The 23736-nt window shown below is 38.7% G+C and overlaps 1 protein-coding gene across 1 annotated transcript in view; it reads right to left on the bottom strand.

Annotated features, from left to right (window-relative positions):
- The window catches only part of MYO1E (myosin IE), a 203090-nt gene that overhangs the window by 84357 nt on the left and 94997 nt on the right, over positions 1-23736 (bottom strand). Inside the window, exons 3-4 of the mRNA XM_036841088.1 lie at positions 23491-23580; positions 20366-20460 (exon numbers count right to left, since the gene is read on the bottom strand). Coding sequence (XP_036696983.1) covers positions 20366-20460; positions 23491-23580 — 185 coding nt within the window. The remainder of the gene's footprint in view (positions 1-20365; positions 20461-23490; positions 23581-23736) is intronic.

Here is a 23736-nt window from a genome sequence, read left to right as displayed (position 1 = left end):
TCCAAGGTCAAAACATGCACTCTCACTCATTTGAAGCATAGGTTTGTTAACAATGAAACTCCATTTTATAATGTTGTAAATAACGTGAACATTCAAGAATACTGGCAAGTCCAAGAGTACAATGGTACAACCAGCATATATAATATTACACAGACATTTAAAATAATTAGAAAACTATGTGGCAACATAAAAACAACGCAATTAAGGCTAAGTGGCAACATAAGCAGAAGACACTGTATCTATAACATGATTACAACTATGTAAAAATAATGTATGGACAAGAACAGAAATGGAACAAGAAAAAAGAAACAGTTCTGACTTGTTGGGGGGCTGATATCTGGATGATTCTTGTTTCTTTTGATGTGATTTCTCTTAAGGTTTAAAGTTGTGAGAGAAACAATTACCCATATATTTCATATTTTAAAAAAATATGGGACTTCCCTGGTGGTCCAGTGGTTAAGACTCCGTGCTTCCATGGCAGGGGGCATGGGTTCGATCCCTGGTTGGGGAAGTTCCACATGCTGTGCAGTGTAGAAAAAAAAAAAAAAAAAAAAAGAGGAACAACAAAAACAAAAAAAAACCCAGCATTTCCAGAAAAAGTGGGATCACACATCACAATGATAATCAACAGGATTAATTTCTTTAGATTATTACTATGTCATGAGTAAACAACTTTCGTATTTAGAATTCCTTAGAGAAAGCTGTGAGTGTGTAAAAGAGAAAAGGAAAAAAACCAATAAATCCTATTAGAATTACTAACTGAAAGTATAGTAATGTCCCCACTGTGTCTTTGGTGAGTAGTGTGATTAGACATAAAATATTTTGTGTCTTTTGTTGAAAGAAAAAAAAGGAAGAATAATGGAAAGTAACTCATTTCATATATTAAAATAAGTATGCCAGGTACATTAATAGGACATCTACATTCTCAGTAACGCTGACATTTTTCAGAAGATTTAAAATAATTAGTTATGGCTGAACTCTGATCGGAATTTTCATTTCTTGGATTCAATTTACAGATGCTTAAAAAGAAATTTTATTGATCAGAGGCCGGTAATTTGCTCAGAATATGGTACAAGAATGGAGTGCTCCATAATTACTTGAAGCTTACAGTATATGTAACCATAATTACATTGGCCTTTTCAGGGAAAAAATTGTTTCTTCCCCTGGTCTAAAACCCATGTTAGAAGAATGTGAAGGTATCAGACAGATTATACAGCACACCTGAAATTATTTGCTTTGCATCTCACAGCAATTAGAACAATTTGCTTTGTTTATGGTTATAAGGCCTTTCTTAATTGCCTTCACTTGACTTCTGAAGTGGACCAAAAAATACTCTAGAAATGTATGTGCCTTAAAATTAGAAAAATGCCCCAGTGGTCCTGAAGTCCAGCAGCCTATCAGAATCCTCAAAGTACTTAAAAAATGCCCATGTCTGGGCCTGTCTTCAGACCTGCTGAATCCTCGTCTCCCAGGACAGGGCCTAGAAATAAGGATTTCTAACAAACTCCCTAGTTCTCACATAGCTGGCTGGGAACCAGCTAAACAAATGTAAAATGCAGTCAAGACAGATTTCATAGGAAACATCAATTCAAATAGGAAATAATGTAATGTTTCTGACTGCATTCACTATACAAATGGAAACATATGCTATAATTTCAAAGAAATGGAAAGAATGTTCAGGGCGGGGCGGGGGAGCTATTTACAATGATACATTAATAATTGGATTCAAAGACTATAATTGTTTTTCTTAGTCTAAAGGTTATTCCTCACTTAAAAATCAATAGTGTTTTCAATTCAGTTCAACTGATTCTAGCAAACGTAAAAATATCTTAGTCGTATGTGGGGGTGGGTATCCCAGGGAATAGGTAGAGTCGACCATTCCTCCTATCTCCCCCTTGCTAGTCTCAAAATATCTCTGCTGGTTCTTACCACACTAGCTGTTGTTCCCTTATACTGTTCAAGTTAATGTAATTGAAATGCTGCTCTGCCTACTTTACATTTATTTGCACTTTAGAAAGGATAAAAATTAAAAACAAAAATTGTATGTGCATTTGCTTACCCAGCATGCACTGTCTGAGTGCCTCCTCGTGCCAAGGGCAAGGCTGGGATGAAATGTGTCTCCTGCCCTGCAGGGCAAGTGCACCAACACTGTGGTAACACCTTGGAGATAAGGGTACAGTTTTAGGGATTCCTGAGTTTGTATTAGGAAAAGATTCCTAAAGAAATGCACAAGCTAAGTCAAGTCACACTACTTACATTTCAACGAGACAGATAAAGTTAGCCAGGTAGGGGAATGAGGGGGTGTGTGTGTGTGTATGTGTGTGTGTGTGTGTGTATGTGTACACACGCAGGCAAGCATCAGAGGGCGGCATTCCTGCCCAGAATGAATGATGGATAAGACAATGAAGTTATGAAAATTCCCACTGGGTCCTACTCTCTTAGACCTGACTTTTTTCTTTTTTTATATAGGGACATATTAGTATTAAACTTGACTCTTATTTCAGAAGGTATAACCCAAGGGTAAAAAACACAGAGATAGTGTAAAAACTTTTTTCTAATTCTACAGTTATAAAAGATAAACATATTGGTGATTGAAAAGAGCCCTGATGAGAAATAACATCAATTCCAAAGGAGATTTGAAAGCAAACTAAAATTTTGCAGATGTATTCACTGTAGCATGTGCCCGCTGGGTGGGTAAGGCATGTCAAGGACTGCTCTAAGGGCTTCAATCATTTGATCTGGATAATAGCCCTGTGAGGTAGGGACTATTCTTATTCCCATTATCTGATGAAAAAGGCTAAGCAACTTGCTCAGGGACACAAGAGCTAGTGAGTGGCATCATTAGGAAAGGACTTGAGATAGTTTAAATCAGGAGCCTGAGCTATACTGCTTCAGATGAAGGTCTATATTTAGATAGTCAATTAAAATCAACAAAGTGTCCTAAAGAACTCCATGAATAGCACAGTTCATAGTATAATCAAACTTTTAGTTACTGAGTTTTTACTCATACACACCCCTAGAAGCAAGGCTTCTGCCAAAACACTTATTATCTCACACACAGTCGGAGCTAACAAATAATAATAGCCTGCATCACTGTGCTCACAAGACAAGATGCGATCGGGAAGGAGAAACACATCAAAGAACATTCTGGACAGACTTCTCCAAAGACTCAATTCACACACACCCTTCCTGGCAGCCCTACTGGATCTGGGAAAGAAATAAGTCTGAAGTGAAGCATCTCTGTTGCCCATCTGAAGGGTTCCAGGGCTGGAGAGAAAGGGGTGATCTGTCAGAGCTTGTAATGACACTGAAAAGTAGAGCCTCAAGTAGATGCAATGGCTGAAAGTATAAAATACAAAATCAAACAGACATGCCAACACGACTGAGTAAATGATAAAAATTCATTAACATAATGAGGAAAGTGAGAATAAGACAAAGAACTGTTATTTCTTCCAAATCAATTAGTATTGTCAGGCAGACAAAATTATCACCTACGGTCTGCCAAGAAAAGTGGCCCCAGGGCAATGCTCACGTTGGCCCAGCCTGATGCAATAGGAAAAACCCAATGTTTAGTCTGAACACCAAGTTTCAGCCCCAGCTCAGCTACTTATTAGCTCTGCAATTCCTTTTACTGTTACTACCAGGTATTTTACATCACTCCTTAACAGTTAAAAAAATTTTTTTATATGTATTTCCTTATTCAATAGCTTTCCTTTAAGGTATTAATCCCCATTTTGCAGATGAAGTGACTGAGGCTTGCAGAAGTCACACACTTTCGACAGAACAGAATAACAAGTCTACCCCGTGACTCAACCCCAGAGATCTTTCCCCTGCACCACATGACCATGGGCAGTAACAGGTTACTAACCAGACAACCTGACACCTGCTGGCTCAAAGCAGCAGAGAAAAGTGGAGAGAGTGTAATAGGGGAGCCAGGCAGCCTTGGCTTGATGCATGGCTTTGCCACATTTCAAATGTGAGACGTTTAACATGTTTCATTACCTCTCTGAGACTCAGTTCTCTGATCTGCAAAAAGGGGGGTTGTAATACCTAGTTTACTAGGTTGTAAATGATATAAGTAAAAGATGCTGAGATACAAAGCAAATATTTAAAAAGGGGGGTTGTAATACCTAGTTTACTAGGTTGTAAATGATATAAGTAAAAGATGCTGAGATACAAAGCAAATACTTAAAAAGGGGTTATTATTAGGATTATAGATAATATATTAATTAGCGAATGAGTCAGGCTTCCTGAATAACACTCTTTGACGAAGCCTGGTCAGGGAACTTGGGGTAGAAGGGCACATCTGAGCCCCCAGCTCTTCAAACCCACAGCCAGAGGGCAGGCCTCATGCAGACCCCGCAGTCAGGGGTGTGAGCTAACTGGGCCTCCCAAAGCCAGGCCAGAGGGACAGGGAGCCTCAAAGGATGCCGGTGCTGGGATAAACAAGAAATTGGGTGGACCGAAAGAAATAGAAAAGAGTTCCAATGCTAATAATAAAAGGCTCCTGAAATACATCAAAGACAGGAAGTCAGCTTGAGAATCCATGAGACACTTGACAGTGCTGAGGCAGAGAGCAGAGATAAGACATAAGCCAAATATTAGAAGTGATCTGACTTTTTAAATTATTTAAATCTTTAATCTTTACTCCTGCAAATCTTAGGGATTCCAAATCCAAAATGTCTCTTGAAGAAGATAGTTCAGAAATCTTAGATCCAATAGTGACAACTGTCTCCTTTTCCTCTATGAAAATTCTCATATTCAGTCAGTCACCAAATCTTTTGATGTGCCTTCAAAAGATCTCTCACGTCTTTATTTATTTCTTAAAAAATATTTATTTGGCACGTATTCAGGATACAACCTACCAAGACTTTGCAAATGTTGTATACATTAAGAACAGAACACCCTACTTTTCAGAAAAACAACTGCTTAAGAATATTTCAAGCAAAAAAATTAGAAACTGGATCAAATGTGATGCTCTCAAATCAACATCACGATTTTTTAAACGCGCTAGGACAGCAAGAACTGATGCAGGCCAAAAGTGGAATTCACTTTTGATGGCAGCAATAAAACTGCCACATAAATGTTCTCTAAGACCCTGTAAGTCTTTACAGAGGTCAGTTGGCAAGGGCTGCAGAAATGCCTCTGGCCACAGTGCCAAGGTCTGGTCTGGTGATACAGAGATGGTAGAGAATATGAGAAAAACTTGCCGTTTCTCCTTCCCCTCTTACCACACCATGATTATTTTATTCAGTAAATTTGCATAGATGTCTCTGATAGGTCCAAAGGTACCGCATATGCAATTCTAAAGCACAAATCCAAATTCTGGATTCTGGAGCACAGAAAACTATTGAGTTAAGCAGATTTGGGTTGCTCATTTACTGGGCTCATAGGTGGATACCTGTGTCTTCAGGTGTTCATCACTGTCAATGATACTAATGTAGCTACAGCTGTTGTGTTTTTCTCTCGGCACTGCCTGGAGTCCACATTCACTTCCTATTCCTTTAATTCCTTCAGAGGCTTATGGAATGTCACACATCAGTTTCCTCTTTGCCTTTCCAACTCAGGTCAGGCCCTCATAACCTCACTACATATCTGTATTTGCTCAAGATCCCATCACTTTTCTACCCATAGACTCATCTTTTTGAACCAGCCTTCCGTGGTATCGTGCCTCTGCTCAGAGACCTGCAAGACATCACCAAGGCCTGAAGGTTTATCTGCAGATCACCCAGCCTGGGAATGAGGATTTCAGGAGGCTTAGTCTTGGTGCTCAACTAGAATCAATTGGGGGGCTTGAAAAAAGATATTGGATGCCCTGGGCCCACCATAAATCAGTTGAAAGAGAATTTTGAGAAGGGTAGCCTAGATGTCTTTCTAGGCACTGAGCGAACAGGGCAATTCAGGAATGGGAGATATTTATCCCTGGAAAGTTAAATTAGTGAACGTAAGGCACAGTGGATGAAATCGGCATCAACAGGAGCCACTCTCCCTGACCTGTCTGCCAGTGAGCTCTTGGGGAAGACTCGGGAAACATTAAGGCAAATCCTGGCTGTTTATTCCTGGTAGAACTTAACCTACTGGATGGTAGGGGCTGACAGGACAAAGGGTAGGTTAATACACAGGGGATGACCTACACGGAGCCAGGACAGGAAAAATCAACAGCAGACACGATGGGTTTTCCCCAAGTGAACAGACTACTGAGGAGCAGACCACTGCCTCCAGATAAAAGTGGGGGCCATGACATGACGACACTAGCCTCTGTGATCATCCCTCGGCTCGGAATCCAACCCTCTAATGGTAATCCAGCAACCCTCATGGACTGTGTTCCAGGGAAATAATCAACAGAGCAGTCCAGCACAGGCAGAATTCTCCTTATAAAACCATGAACTGGGGTCTACTTCACACTCACTTGTGAGTCCGGTTGGCCAGTCAGTCAACCCGAGGCTGCTCAACTCCAGCTATTTTGACAAATCAAGTCTGTACATGTTTGCAAAACTCAGGACCAACAACTGATCAACAACAAAGGAGGCAAGAATATACAACGGAGAAAGGACAGCCTCTTCAATAAGTGGTGCTGGGAAAACTGGACAGCTTCATGTAAAAGGATGAAACTAGAACACTCCCTACCACCACACACAAAAATAAACTCAAAATGGATTAAAGACCTAAATGTAAGACCAGATACTATAAAACTCCTAGAGGAAAACATAGGCAGAACACTCTCTGACATAAATCGCAGCAATATTTTTTGGATCCGTCTCCTAAAGCAAAGGAAAGAAAAGCAAAAATTAACAAATGGGATCTAATTAAGCTTAAGAGCTTTTGCATAGCAAAGGAAACCGCTGACAAAATGAAAAGACAACCTACTGAATGGGAGAAAATATTTGCAAATGAAATGACCAATAAGGGGTTAACATCCAACATATATAAACAGCTCAAAGAATTCAACATCAAAGAAATAAACAACCTGATAAAAAATGGGCAGAAGAACTGAACAAACATTTTTCCAAAGAGGAAATGCAGGTGGCCAACAGGCGCATGAAAAGATGCTCAACATCACTAATTATCAGGGAAATGCAAATCAAAACCACAATGAGATATCACCTCACACATGTCAGAATGGCCATCATCGAAAAGAACACAACTAACAAATGTTGGCGAGGATGTGGAGAAAAGGGAACCTTCCTACACTGTTGGTGGGAATATAGATTGGTGCAACCACTGTGGAAAAAAGTATGGAGGTTCTTCAAAAAACTAAAAATAGAACTACTCTAATAGAATGATCCAGCAATTCCACTCTTGGGTATATATCCGAAAAAAACAAAAACACCAATTGGAAAAGACACATGTACTCCAATGTTCATTGCAGCATTACTTACAATTGCCAAGGCACGGAGGCAACCTAAGTGGCCATCAACAGATGAATGGATAAAGAAGATGTAGTATATATACACAATGCAATATTCTTCGGCCATAAAAAAGAAAGAAATTTTGCCTTTGCAGCAGCATGGATGGACTTGGAGGGCATTATGCTAAGTGATATAAGTCAGACAGAGAAAGACAAATACTGTATGATATCACTTATATGTGGAATCTAATAAATACAACAAAATAGTGAATGTAACAAAAAAGAAACAGACTCACAGACACAGAGAACAAACTAGTGGTTATCAGTGGGAGGTGGGGAGGGGCAAGATAGTGGTGGGAGATTAAGGAGTACAAACTAATATGCATAAAGTAAGCTACAAGGATATACGGTACAACACAGGGAATATAGCCAATATTTTATAGTAACTATAAAGGGAGTATAAACTTTAAAAATTAAAAAACTTTAAAAAAAAGGGAGTATAAACTTTAAACTTTATAATATTTTATAGTAACTATAAAGGGAGTATAAACTTTAAAAATTGTGAATCACTATATTATACACCTGTGCATATCACCGTACATCAGCTATACTTCAATTAAAAAAACAAACTCAGGGCCAAGGCTTGGATGGAGGTCTGCACTTGAGAAAGCAGCTTGTCTTCTTCCTTGATTTCTTTCTTTTTAAATTCAATTTGTTACACTGATTTCTATCCAGAAATAATCAGTTGCCAGCCCATCCCGTCACCGTATCCACCTCTTCAGAAAACATAAGATTGGGAGGGAACTGATAACATTGCTTCTATGTGCTGCATTACCCCATCTAAGCATACGCATTTCGTGGTCATCCCTTTGTAATGTACAGCTATATCGAATCACTATGTTGTGCATCTAGATCTAACATAGTGCTGTAGGTCAATCATACTTCAATTTTTAAAAATCATAAAACTTTTTTTCTTATCACATTAATATAATTTTCTTTTAAAAAACTTCTTTAAATGTATTTGACCTTCATTTCAGTTTCTTCTATAGCATGATTTAAAATGCATAAAATATGTATTATCATGGAAATCCCAAATATATTTCTCTCTAAAGCTAAATGCTTTAAACAAAAAATATTTATATACATATATTATTAATAAAATGTTTAACAAATCAGATACAAAAATAAATTTAATAATTTATTTTAAAATTAAAAATAGATAAATAAAAAATAAAGCATATGCATTTCATCATGTAGATAAGGTCATATACCAGGGAAATCAGAAGGTGAAAGTCTAAAAGAACACCAGAGAGATTAGATCATCATTAATTTTTAATTTCCTAATTAAAGGATACTAAAAATTCCTAGTCTCTTCAGCTATGGCAGAAGCCCTTTGCACAAGGAGCAGACTTTTCTTCCAGCCCCCAGGAAAACTGGATTTGTTTGTTTTCTGTTCACAAGTGCATTCAGGTAGGCAGCATTGGACTCAGCCCTAGCTGAATGAGCACCCAGCTCTCCCATGTCAATAGCTGCAAACTTGGGCTTCTCTACCCAGAACAGCATTTCCCTGCCTTCCCTTCCCTCAAGCATTATTTGGAAGAGTTCCAAAACCCCCAAACCAGGAGAGACCTCAGAGGTCATCTGGTCAATCAGTTCACTCATAAGTGAAGACATCGAGGCCCAGATGAGTGTTAGGTTTGCTGCCCAGGATCACAGAGCTGGTGAGAGTGAACCACAGCACAGCAGAGACAGCAAATCTACTTTCTCAAAGCAGATGAAGCACAGCTCTTGGGTAGTAAAGAAATTTGTCTGGGGTCTTTGGGAACTGGCCAGTGATTTATGATTAAGAGCTTTGGAAAGCCGTGTCTAAGTTCTGACCCATGGAGAAAATGGAGGCTACAGATATTGGCCCAGATCTTCAGGAGGGCTGGAGACTACCGGTCAGTCATGCAGGCAGTATGTGATTGAGCCCAAATAAAACCTCCGGACAGCAAAGGCTTGGGTGAACTTCCTAGTTGGCAATACTGCCAACTCCCACACCACGATTGGAAGGAGGAAACACCATCCGTGACTCCACGGGGAGAGAATGCCCAGAAGCATCACACGTGGACCTCTCCCAGACCTTGCCCTTGTGTCTCTACTTTTTTCTGGTTCTGCTTTGTATCCTTTTGCTCTAATAAAACTGTAACCATAGGCACAGTGCTTTCATGAGGTTTGTGAGTCATTCCAGTAAATTACTGAAATTGAGGGGTTGGTGGGAACCCCGGAACTTGCAGCTGGTGTCTTGTGGAGGACTGTGCCTTTCACGTGTGAAGTTTGGCTTGACTTGGGGTGGTTAGTGTCACAAGTCAAAGCAGCTCCCTGTTCCACCATCTCCTATATTAAAGCACAGACACTGCAATAGAAATCCCTGGAGCAGGGCCTTCAAGTCTTTGCCACCTGAACACTGGAAAGAAGGATCCTAGAAGTGGGCATGTGTCCTGCTTCAGGGCAAGTGTACCCTGCAGGACAGATTGAGGGGATCCAAGAGAGGGAAAGAGGTGGGTTACGAAAAACAGAAGTAGCTCCAAACTGGAGAAGCTCATGCAACAAGACCATTCCCTTCCTTCTCATCTCACTAGGGGCCTGGGAGGAAGGAAAAAGGGCAAGGGAATATGTTAGAAAACTCATCCTATCCTCTCTCATTTAATTCAAGAAAACACCTATCACCTCTCTATTGGCCAGTGACCTCCAGTTGGGGTCAAACAGAAGCATTTCCAATTCAACAACCAAACTCATCAACACCCAATGTTCCTTCCAAAGGGCTTCACCTGCAGCTAATTAAATATTTAGCTCTAACTTCCAATTTACAGAAAATTGAAGGAATTAGAGTAATGAGACCATGAGGAAGTAACTGGACCAATCTAAAAGGTGTCTATAGGAAAAGTGGGTTGGTCTCTTGACCAAGTCAACGGAAAAAAAAAAAATGGGAGAGGGAAACTGTGGTAGGATTAAAAAAATGACTCATAACCAAATGCAGCCAGTGTTCCTTGATTTACATAAACTGGCAAGAAAGGACATGTTTGCCACAATCACAGAAATTTACATATAGACTGCTTATCTTTAGATGATATTAAGTTAGTATTAATTATTTAGTTGTGATAATGGTATTGGGGCTAAGTTAGAAAATGTTACTTTCTAGACATGCATAGAGAAACATTTAGAGGTAAGATGTCATGAAGTCTATATCTTGAAACGCTTCAGTGTTTTTGTTTTATCGTTTTGACTTTGGAGCCCTGTAATGATTTATACAACTATATTACAAAACTAAAATTAAAAAAATTTAAACTCCTAAAATCCAAAATGAAATAAATGACTCTAACTGTAGTTCAAGTTGGCATGTTAATGACACAGAAAAGAATTATCTTAAGGGACTTTTAAAACCCAATATTTTGACTGTACATCCTAAGGACCAAAAAGAACAACAAAAAAATTTAAAGTGAATTCAGTATTGCTACGAATAATGTTGGTATTGTTATCTTCAAGCATTAACAGAATTACTTTATTTGCTTTATCCCATTATTTATTATATAATATATATTATTTATTTATAAGTATACATTTATATATACTTATTTATTTATAGTTTTATGCACCTACACAGTATAGAGCAAGTAACTGTAATAACGTCATCAGAAATCGAGGTTTTCAACGTAAGAAAAATGGGATACAAATATAAAAACCAAAGAAGTAAAAACCCTATAATCTTAAAAATGAACTGGGGGATTTCCCTGGCAGTCCAGTGGTTAAGACTCTGCAATTCCACTGCAGGGGGCACAGGTTTGATCCCTGGTCTGGGAACCAAGATACCACATGCTACGTGGTGAGAAAATTACAAAAAAAAAAAAAAAAATGAACTGGACATTATCAGTATGAACTCATGTTTCATTTTTTTCTTAAAAAGTTCATATTCCTTGCCTTTGTCCTCTGAAAATAAGAAGAAGCACTGTTAACAGACAGCAGTGAGCACTCTTAGTGACTAGATTGATGGTCTCTAAATACTATTTCCCATTAAAATGAACCAGGGCTTTTTGATGAAATGGCTGATTCCAGGGCTTGGCAGAAAAAGTACAAGATGAGCCTGGATCATCTTTTTTTTTTTTTTTATCATCTTTATTGGAGTATAACTGCTTTACAGTGGTGTGTTAGTTTCTGCTTTATAACAAAGTGAATCAGCTATACATTTACATGTATATGTAGAGTGAGTCAGCTCTGTGTATACATATGTCCCCATATCCCCTCGCTCTTGTGTCTCCCTCCCACCCCTCTAGGTGGTCAACAAAGCACCGAGCTGATCGCGCTGTGCTATGCGGCTGCTTCCCACTAGCTATCTATTTTACATTTGGTAGTGTATATATGTCCATGCCACTCTCTCACTTCGACCCAGCTTACCCTTCCCCCTCCCTGTGTCCTCAAGTCCATTCTCTACATGTGCCCTTATTCCTGTCCTGCCCCTAGGATCTTCAGAACCATTCCATTTTATTTTTTTAGATTCCATATATATGTGTTAACATACAGTATTTGTTTTTCCCTTTCTGACTTACTTCCCTCTGTATGACAGACTCTAGGTCCATCCGCCTCACTACAAATAACTCAATTTCATTTCTTTTAATGGCTGAGTAATGTTCCATTGTATACATGTGTCACATCTTCTTTATCCATTCATCTGTCGATGGACACTTAAGTTGCTTCCATGTCCTGGCTATTGTAAACAGAGCTGCAATGAACATTGTGGTACGTGACTCTTTTTGAATTATGGTTTTCTCAGGGTATATGCCCAGTAGTGGGATTGCTGGGTCATGTGGTAGTTCTACTTTTAGTTTTTTAAGGAAACTCCAAACTGTTCTCCATAGTAGCTGTATCAGTTACATTCCCCCCAACAGTGCAACAGGGTTCCCTTTTCTCCACACCCTCTCCAGCATTTATTGTTTCTAGATTTTTTGACGATGGCCGTTCTGACTGCTGTGAGGTGATACTTCATTGTAGTTTTGATTTGTATTTCTCTAATGGTTAGTGATGTTGAGCATCCTTTCATGTGTTTGTTGACAATCTGTATATCTTCTTTGGAGAAATGTCTATTTAGGTCTTCTGCCCATTTTTGGATTGGGTTGTTTGTTTTTTTCATACTGAGCTGCATGAGCTGCTTGCATATTTTGGAGATTAATCCTTTGTCAGCTGCTTTGTTTGCAAATATTTTCCCTAATTCTGAGAGTTGTCTTTTCGTCTTGCTTATGGTTTCTTTTGCTGTGCAAAGCTTTTAAGTTTCACTAGGTCCCATTTATTTATTTTTGTTTTTATTTCCATTTCTCTAGGAGTTGGGTCAAAAAGGATCTTGCTTTGATTTATGTTAGAGTGTTCTGCCTATGTTTTCCTCTAAGAGATTTATAGTGTCTGGCCTTACATTTAGGTCTTTAATCCATTTTGAGTTTATTTTTGTGTATGGTGTTAGGGAGTGTTCTGATTTCATTATTTTACATGTACCTGCCCAGTTTTCCTAGCACCACTTAATTGAAGAGACTGTCTTTCCTCCACTGTATATTCTTGCCTACTTTATTAAAGATAAGGTGACCATATGTGCATAGATTTATCTCTGGGCTTTCTATCCTGTTCCATTGAGCTATATTTCTGTTTTTGTGCCAGTACCATACTGTCTTGATTACTGTAGCTTTGTAGTATAGTGTGAAGTCAGGGAGCCTGATTCCTCCAGCTCCGTTTTTTTTTTTCTCAACATTGCTTTGAATATTTGGGGTCTTTTGTGTTTCCATACAACTTGTGAAATTTTTTGTTCTAGTTCTGTGAAAAATACCATTGGGGGTTTGATAGGGATTGTACTGAATCTGTAGATTGCTTTGGGCAGTATAGTCATTTTCACAATGTTGATTCTTCCAATCCAAGAACATGGTATATCTCTCCATCTGTTTGTATTGTCTTTAATTTCTTTCATCAGTGTCTTACAGTTTTCTGCATACAGGTCTTTTGTCTCCTTAGGTAGGTTTATTCCTAGGTATTTTATTCTTTTTGTTGCAATGGTAAATGGGAGTGTTTCCTTAATTTCCCTTTCAGATTTTTCATCATTAGTGTATAGGAATGCAAGAAATTTCTGTGCATTAATTTTGTATCTTGTTACTTTACAAAATTCATTGATTAGCTCTAGTAATTTTCTGGTGGCATCTTTAGAATTCTCTATGTATAGTATCATGTCATCTGCAAACAGAGACACTTTTACTTCTTCTTTTCCAATTTGGACTCCTTTTCTTTCTTTTTCTTCTCTGATTGATGTAGCTAAAAGTTCCAAAACTATGTTGAATAATAGTGGTGAGAGTGGACAACCTTGTCTTGCTCCTGACCTTTGTGGAAATGGTTTCCATTTTTCACCATTGAGAATGATATTGGCTGTGGGTTTGTCATATATGGCCTTTATTATGTTGAGGTAAGTCCCCTCTATGCCTACTTTCTGGAGGGTTTTTATCATAAATCGGTGTTGAATTTTGTCAAAAGCTTTCTCTGCATCTATTGAGATGATCATATGGTTTTTCTCCTTCAGTTTGTTAATATGGTGTATCACATTGATTGATTTGCATATATTGAAGAATCCTTGCATTCCTGGGATAAACCCCACTTGATCATGATGTGTGATCCTTTTAATGTGCTGTTGGATTCTGTTTGCTAGTATTTTGTTGAGGATTTTTGCATCTATGTTTATCAGTGATATTGGCCTGTAGTTTTCTTTTTGGGGGACATCTTTGTCTGGTTTTGGTATCAGGGTGATGGTGGCCTTGTAGGATGAGTTTGGGAGTGTTCCTCCCTCCGCTATATTTTGGAAGAGTTTGAGAAGGGTGGGTGTTAGCACTTCTCTAAATGTTAGAATTTGCCTGTGAAACCATCTGGTCCTGGGCTTTTGTTTGTTGGAAGATTTTTTTTTTTAATTAATTAATTTATTTATTTTTGGCTGTGTTGGGTTCTTCGTTTTTGTGCGAGGGCTTTCTCTAGTTGCAGTGAGCGGGGGCCACTCTTCATTGCGGTGCGCGGGCCTCTCACTGTCGCGGCCTCTCTTGTTGCGGAGCACAGGCTCCAGACGCGCAGGCTCAGTAGCTGTGGCTCATGGGCCTAGTTGCTCCGTGGCACGTGGGATCTTGTTGGAAGATTTTTAATCACAGTTTCAATTTGATTACTTGTGATTGGTCTGTTTATAGTTTCTATTTCTTCCGGGTTCAGTCTCAGAAGGTTGTGCTTTTCTAAGAACTTATCCGTTTCTTCCAGGTTGTCCATTTTATTGGCATATAGTTGCTTGTAAGTAATCATTCATAATCCTTTGTATTTCTGCAGTGTCAGTTGTTACTTCCTTTTTCATTTCTAATTCTATTGAGTCTTCTCCCTTTTTTCCTTGATGAGTCTGGCTAATGGTTTATCAATATTGTTTATCTTCTCAAAGAACCAGCTTTTAGTTTTATTGATCTTTGCTATTGTTTCCTTCATTTCTTTTTCATTTATTTCTGATCTGATCTCTATGATTTCTTTCCTTCTGCTAACTTTGGGGTTTTTTTGTTCTTATTTCTCTAATTGCTTTAGGTGTAAGGTCAGGTTGTTTATTTGAGATGTTTCTTGTTTCTTGAGGTAGGACTGTATTGCTATAAACTTCCCTCTTAGAACTGCTTTTGCTGCATCCCATAGGTTTTGGGTTGTCGTGTTTTCATTGTCATTTGTTTCTAGGTATTTTTAGATTTCCTCAGTGATCTCTTGGTTATTTAGTAGTGTATTGTTTAGCTTCCATGTGTTTGTATTTTTTACAGTTTTTTTCCAGTAATTGATATCTAGTCTCATAGTGTTGTAGTAAGAAAAGATACTTGATACAATTTCAATTTTCTTAAATTTACCAAGGCTTAATTTGTGACCCAAGATATGATCTATCCTGGAGAATGTTCCATGAGCACTTGAGGTGAAAGTGTATTCTGTTGTTTTTGGATGGAATGACCTACAAATATCAATTAAGTCCCTCTTGTTTAATGTCATTTAAAGCTTGTGTTTCCTTATTTATTTTCATTTTGGATGATCTGTCCATTGGTGAAAGTGGGGTGTTTAAGTCCCCTACTATTATGATGTTACTGTCAATTTCCCCTCTTATGGCTGTTAGCATTTGCCTTATGTACTGAGGTGCTCCTATGTTGGGTGTATAAATATTTACAATTGTTATATCTTCTTCTTGCATTGATCCCTTGATCATTATGTAGTGTCATTCCTTGTCTCTTGTAATAGTCTTTATTTTAAAGTCTATTTTGTCTGATATGAGAATTGCTACTCCAGCTTTCCTCTGATTTCCATTTGCATGGAATATCTTTTTCCATCCCCTCACTTTCAGTCTGTATATGTCCCTGGGTCTGAAGTGGGTCTCTTGTAGACAGCATATATATGGGACTTGTTTTTGTATCCATTCAGCCAGTCTATGTCTTTTGGTTAGAGCATTTAATCCATTTACATTTAAGGTAGTTATCGATATGTATGTTCCTTTTACGATTTTCTTAATTGTTTTGGGTTTGTTATTGTAGGTCTTTTCCTTCTCTTGTGTTTCCTGTCTAGAGAAGTTCCTTTAGCATTTGTTGTAAAGCTGGTTTGGTGGTGCCGAATTCTCTTAGCTTTTGCTTGTCTGTAAAGGGTTTAATTTCTCCATCAAATCTGAATGAGATCCTGGCTGGGTAGAGTAATCTTGGTTGTAGGTTTTTCCCTTTCATAACTTTAAATATGTCCTGCCACTCCCTTCTGGCTTGCAGAGTTTCTGCTGAGAAATCAGCTGTTAACCGTATGGAGATTCCCTTGTATGTTATTTGTTGCTTCTCCCTTGCTACTTTTAATATTTTTCTTTGAATTTAATTTTGGATAGTTTGATTAATATGTGTCTTGGCGTGATTCTCCTTGGATTTATCCTGTATGGGACTCTCTGTGCTTCCTGAACTTGATTAACTATTTCCTTTCCCATATTAGGGAAGTTTTCAACTATAATCTCTTCAAATATTTTCTCAGTCCCTTTCTTTTTCTTGTCTTCTTCTGGGACCCCTATAATTAGAATGTTGGTGCGTTTAATGTTGTCCCAGAGGTCTCTGAGATTGTCCTCAATTCTTTTCATTCTTTTTTCTTTATTCTGCTCTGCAGTAGTTATTTCCACGATTTTATCTTCCAGGTCACTTATCTGTTCTTCTGCCTCAGTTATTCTGCCACTGATTCCTTCTAGAGAATTTTTAATTTCATTTATTGTGTTGTTCATCATTGTTTGTTTGCTCTTTAGTTCTTCTAGGTCCTTGTTAAATGTTTCTTGTGTTTTCTCCATTCTATTTCCGAGATTTTGGATCATTGTTACTATCACTACTCTGAATTCTTTTTCAGGTACACTGCCTATTTCCTCTTCATTTGTTTGGTCTGGTGGGTATTTACCTTGCTCCTTCATCTGCTGTGTGTTTCTCTGTGTTCTCATTTTGCTTAACTTACTGTGTTTGGGGTCTCCTTTTCGCAGGCTGCAGGTTCGTAGTTCCCTTTGGTTTTGGTGTCTTCTCCCAGTGGGTAAAGTTGGTTTAGTGGGTTGTGTTGGCTTCCTGGTGGAGGGGACTGGTGCCTGTGTTCTGGTGGATGAGGCTGGATCTTGTCTTTCTGGTGGGCAGGACCGCATCCAGTGGTGTATTTTGGGGTGTCTGTGAACTTATTATGATTTTAGGCAGCCTCTCTGCTAATGGGTAGGCTTGTGTTCCTGTCTTGCTATTTGTTTGACATGGGGTGTCCAGCACTGGAGCTTGCTGGTTGTTGAGCGGAGCTGGGTCTTAGCATTGAGACAGAGATCTCTGGGAGAGCTCTCGCCGATTGATATTACGAGGGGCTGGGAGGTCTCTGGAGGACTGATGTCCTGAACTCGGCTCTCCCACCCCAGAGGCTCAGGCCTGACACCCAGCCAGAGCACCAAGACCCTGTCAGCCACACGGCTTTTGGGAAGTCTGAGGTCTTCTGCCAGCATTCAGTAGGTGTTCTGTAGGAGTTGTTCCACATGTAGATGTATTTTTGATGTATTTGTGGGGAGGAAGGTGATCTCCTTCCTCCCCACAAATACAGACGTCTTACTCCTCTGCCATCTTGAAGGTCCTCCGGTTGCTCTACTTTTTATACTGTACTATTCACCTTTTATTTAGTTTTGTTTTTTGATTTTTGAACAAATTTTGAACTTGATATTTTTAGATAATTTAAAAGTCATTAACATATCTGCATTGCCCATTCCTATCACAATCACATACAGGTACCATCTGTACCTATAAATGGAGTTATGTGTTTTTTAGCCTGATTTCCTTATCCCTACTTTATAGGAACATATTTCTTTATAAATCTTGTATATTCCATATATAAGATATGAAAGGGTTTAATAAGGCTTCCTTGTAGATTTATTTCATCAATTCCTTATCTAAAGCTTCATTTATTTACTTTTCTTTGGGCACATTTCCCAGTGGCAAACCTCCTTTGAACAACACACTTCATCAATGCCCTGAGACAGCTTTAGCAGGTTCAGTCTCAGTCCTGTAGACATTTCTATATCCCAGTGTAAAAGTCACTTGCAGTGTTCAGGTAGGGATCCTTGCCATGGCAGCCAGGAAAAGGCCCTGACCTTTGACCCATCTTCCATCCAGGCTCTCTTACTCCCTCCTGGCTGCCCTGCCCCGCTCCTCGGCTCGAGCCTGGAACATCTTAAATAAGGAAACTATCCAACACTACTGGAGTCATGTCAAAGGGACAAAGAAGCCAATACAAAGGGCTCTCAGTGGCCAAAGGTAGGACTATTTGAGCCTAAACGAAAACTGCAATGTTGTTCAACAGGTAAGGTATTTAAAATCTACCAATGTAGAATGATATTGAAAACAAAAACATTTTACTTTGCTGCTAGGGCATCAACTCATTGCTTGAAAAATTAGTAAATAAAGACAACAAATCAAGCTTTTTAATCTAATTTTCCCATATAGATTGTATTTTATGATAAACAAATAAAAATTCCAACTAATAAATTAATGTAGAAGGAATAATAGAATTAGAAAATGATTCTTTTTCAACCATCAATTAAATGATGATTGTGAAATGAGAATTTATAATGGATCGACCCACTGGAAATCTGAACATCACACGAAGACAGACCAACAGGCATTAAGTGCACAGCATCAATGATGGAGCATTTTTTTGCCAAATAATTGAACCTGAACCTGATCAAGCTGTTAGATCTGTCAATTTACAGGAATAGAGAGGACAGTGCACAGTCACGGTATACAATTAGGTAACACCAGACTACAGAAAATTCTGCAGGACAAACCTTTTTCTTTAACAAATAAATACCAAGAAAACAAAAAGAACAAGAGAGAAGTGTTAATGACAGTCTTGAGAGAGACACAACCAGGACAAAGTGTAAGCCTTTGGAACCTAAATAAAAATGAATCAACTGTTGAAAAGAATTTATAAGACAGTCATGGAACTGGAACACTGATAATATTAGATGACATTGAAAGAATTATTCTTTTTTTTCAGGTGTGATAAGAATGATATTTTAGAGGTACGCACTAAATTATTGACAAATGAAATGATTTTCTCCCTAGGATTTGCTTTAAATAATCAAGTGGGGCAGGGTGGGAGGACTAGGTGAAACAGGATTGGCCACATATTAATAGTTGTACAAGCTGGATGATAGATACACAGGTGCTTATTATAATTCTCTTTCTAATTTCATGTTTTTCTTTAATTTTCATTTTTGAAAAATGAAGGACTAGTGTGGCTAGCCTAGAGTGCAGTTGTTCATTGCAGTTGGGTACATAGTTCTGTTGTAATTAATTGCCAATTTGGGAAATGCTGTTGAGATAAAGACTTGAAGAATTCATACATAGAAGCTTTTCTTGGCAAATAATCAAGTGACAATAACTATTGGTAGAAAAAAATGTGGTTACAATCCCGGACTTATGGATAATCACTATTTTTAAAAAAAATAGGTTAATGATAATCGAACTGACTCTCAGTAAGTTGTATATTGACGGCAAAGTTTTTGCTATAGATTTGGTACTATCATTTACTTTGTGTTTTATCAATCTGATGGAGAAATATTTCAGAATTATCAATAAAATAATTATTTGTTCAAATCCAAGAAAAAAAAAAAGAAAAATGAAGGACTAAAAAATTAACTAACTAAAAAAGATGAATGCAAACATGACAAAATGTTAAAAATTGTTAAGTTCTAAGTGATGGAAATACAGACGCTTACATTTTCTGTATGTTTGAAAATGTTCGTAATGGTAAACAAAATTGTAAAAGCACTTCAAGCCAGCAAAGACTCAGAGCTAGGTCAGGTTACAAGGGCTGTGAAATGTAGTTACAGACACCTAATGCTGGCATTGACCAGTAATGCCCTCAGAAAATTAAAAGCAAATGATAAAAAAACAAAAATGTTCAAACTCGAACTATTGGACTGGCCAAAAAGTTCGTTCAGGATTTTCTGTGTTATGGAAAAACCCAAACGAACTCTTTGGCCAACCCAATATTAAATTATTAAGGAAAAAGAAGGACCTAGAGAAAAAGACTCCAGCTGACAAAATAGTGACACATGCTTACTATACTTGTAACATAAAGGATTTCCAATTCAGAGTAAAGCCACAATACAATCAAATGGGAGGGGAGGTGTCTTATGATTTTATTTCAGGGCCTGATGACAATCAGAGAAAGATCCAGCTAGAACCATGTGCCCTAAGGCCTTAATGCCTTAAGTGACAGGGGTATAAAAAGCAACCTCACAGAAGCTCGAACCTTTTATGAATTGGAGTTATAAAACAAACTAAGGCAAAGCTAACAGGCTGCTTGCTACTCAGATACGTTAACCAGCCACTGGAATGAGCAACTATTGCAAAAGCATTGCTCCTTGACAGAATCCTAACTACAGCATGGTCTCATGTTCCCTGGCCCTAAGAAGGCTCTTTTCCATACCTGATGATGACACACTGGTTCTCTCTGTCAATTATCATGTTTCTGTACATATTATCTGCAAGAGCATAGATATGTGGTGGGTTTTCATACTGTGCCTGGAAAAGAAAGAAAAACAAAACCATGGTCAGAGCAACACATTACATTTCTTTTCTTGGCCTTGGAAATGAATACACCACTGTATAGTTCCAGTCTTAAAGGTTGCATAATACAAGAATCATAAACTTGCTAAGGTCATGAGGAGGTACACCTAAAACAATGAAGATGGAATTTGGAAGGACTTTTCTGTAGGCCTATGTGTGATTCAGCCTTCAGACATAACCAATGTCTTCAGATACTCCGATACCACACCCCTCCAACCCAGCAGACCTCTGTAGACCACATTCCGTTTCTAAGTGTTTCTGAAGACATTTGGGCAACAGGTCTTAAGAGGGGCTTACTAAAAACCTGGATCTGACTTGTACTAATTCAGAATTTCTACATAGTTTTTTTTTTCTAAGAGGCAAGTTGAAGATCCTGGGACCCCACAGGAAATTAAGTGAGACTATATGACAATAAGGGAAAAACTTAAAAACTTTCCATTAGAAGAGGGCAGGAGGTGTGGTTCTTTAAAGAGACAAACAGATTTGACCAGTTTGTCCCATCTCAATATGGAAAAACAAAAAATCCTACCACGCCAAGATAGTGGGTTTGTGCTTCAGTCTCATGGGATATCTTAGCTATGCATAAATATAAATCCACCAATAAATTCACTGCGTCAGGACGACTGCAGCCCTGCTTTCTTCAGTTTCTTGGCACCACTTCCACCACTTCCTCAAAAATCACTAAAAAGAATAATACTTCATATGGTGGAAAGCTGGAGAAAGAACACGCCTTAAATTTAAGACTATTTACCATAAAAGAGTGAAAAGAAAGCCAAATCCATAGGGAGAAGACATTTAGACTCTGTCTTTCCCTTCTCTGGTTCCCATCTCTAGAGTGGAGATAATAATGTCCATGGTACACATCTCACAAGGTAACTGAGATGAAGGATGGGAAAGTAATTAGAAAAGGTAAGTAAAACGCAGAGGTAAAGCAGAACTTACTTAATCCAGCTTTGAGCCCTGTTACACAACAAGTTACTACAGTGTAAGGGGCCTGGCCCAGAAATTGCCACTCACTGCAAGCTCTGGCGGATCAGAGTGGAGTGACAAGGGGTGAGAGATTGCTCAATGGCTGCACAAATGGTAAGCACTGGTGTTTCCAGCGCCAACGGCTCCCCACATGTGAGCGGGGGGCTCAGAAAGGAAACTGCTCAGTGAGGGTCTAGTTTATTCCTGGGACTGATGGACTGAATAATTCTATACAGGGACAAAAATAATGTCGTTCCTGCCTTCACCTCATAGTGAGAAGGGATGCATAGATGGGACTGCAGGATAGAGTCTTAAATTGTCTTCTTCCAGCCCAGACTGCTCATATTATTATCTTTAATACCTCTTTGAAAACAGGGAAACAGGAAAAGAAAAGAGGATGAGGGACTTCTCTGGTGGTCCAGTGGTTAAGACTCCAAGCTTCCACTGCAGTGGGCATGGGTTCAATCCCTGGTTGGGGAACTAAGATCTTTCATGCTGTGCTGCGTGGCCAGAGGAAAAAAAAAAAAAGGATGGAAAATGGAAGGAAACGGAGTGGAGAGAAAGCTGTGAGCACTGGAGGGAAAGGAGTGGGCAAGTCATTGCCCGATAAGGCTTCCAAGTCACTTAGCTAGTTATACTTGACCTCTGCGTGTCACTTTTTAGTTTTCAAATTGGTTTCCCATCTATGGACTCATGGTACTTCTCAGTTACTGATGAGAATTATACGGTAAGCATTTCCTCTACCTGATCTTCCCTTACCCCTGCAAGTCACTGAGACCTGACTTCAACGCCCAGCTTCAACACTCAATATATTCAAGTACTTTACCTCTCTGAGCTCCAGTTTCCTCATCTGTGAAATGGGGATGAAGAGTAATCCATAACCAGCATACAGGGCTGATTTATTATTGTTGCAAGTGTAACATAGTACCTGGCACTAAGTAAATACCAATTTTACAACATTCTGTTACCATTAGCAGTTAAAAATAAATATATTTTTAAAAATTCTAGGGCATTTCTTTAAAGAGAACTCTTCAAACGATGAATGGTCTGAAAGGGACTCATGTGGCAATGCTTTTCAGAGAAATGGGAAGAAACAACACGAATACACAGCACTTCCACCCACCCCGCTTTGGCTGTCATTGAGGACGCCAAGCCAGCTCCGTGCCTGCTGCCCCGGGGCCCTGCTGATCAGGGCGGCAGGGCCGGGCCCAGCCTCTACTGACAGTGTTTCCCTTGTGCTGGGCTCCCATAAAGGCAGCATTATCAAAGGTCTTTCGCGTGGCAGCCTCCTTCGGCTCCAGCTACCAGCACCATTCATCTGGCAACAATGGGGTGGGCTCTTGCTCTGGGTAAATTGCCTTCCACTTCAACTGATGAATTTGTGTGGGCTCCCTTTTGTTTGTTTTCCAGGGGTCAGGATTAATGAACGCTCTTGTGCTTCTGCTGTAAAGGAAAGAGGGAAGGAAAAAGATGCAGAGATGGGGAGGCCTGGGGAAGTGATGGAGCCATGGGATGAAATATATTAATTAGGATTATGGATTCTATTTTTATCACACAACTGAAATGGCTATGGAGCTGGGTCTGAATAGAGATCAGGGTCACATTAATAAATGAAGTAATAAAAGATTCATTTTCCACGTTCCACTCATAGCCACAGCTTAAGTGTTTTGCAGAGAAAAGTTCCCGTCGCCCTATTTGTTTTTTTTACCGAGTAGTGTTTTTTTTTAGTCCTTAGAATTTTGTGACATATGTGGAAGGAGGAAGATGCCTGAAGCTGTAAGTCCTACATCCTGTTTAACTAATTTTGTATATAATGTTCCAATAATAATACTCCTATGCTTTTTTGAGCTGTTCTAAAGAACAGCACATTATTAAAAATCAAACAACGTCACCTACTTGCGTTTCCCCAATAAATAATTCATAACAAGAAAATGCAAATGTATTGCAAACTTCCAATTGCCCATGCATCATAAAAGCCCCCAAACACTACAGTAATTTATGTGGCATGTAACTTACCGCTCCTTGGTACATTTCAATTTCCTTTTCCCCAAAATATGGCATCTGCTTGAAAGGGTTGACTGAGATTAATACAGATCCTATATATGTCTGAGTTTAAATCCAGTTAAGGTCTATCATTAATCTTCATAGCTACACATTTTTTGAATTAAGCAACCAGATGTTATCAAGAATTCATCATGATTGTCCCAACGAAAAGCTCACGTTTGTCATCTAAAAGATTACAAATAAAGACAAAAGCCATTA

This window comes from Balaenoptera musculus, chromosome 2 (assembly GCF_009873245.2).
Source record: "Balaenoptera musculus isolate JJ_BM4_2016_0621 chromosome 2, mBalMus1.pri.v3, whole genome shotgun sequence".
Lineage (NCBI taxonomy): Eukaryota > Metazoa > Chordata > Mammalia > Artiodactyla > Balaenopteridae > Balaenoptera > Balaenoptera musculus.
This window is presented reverse-complemented; position numbering and strand designations above follow the sequence as displayed.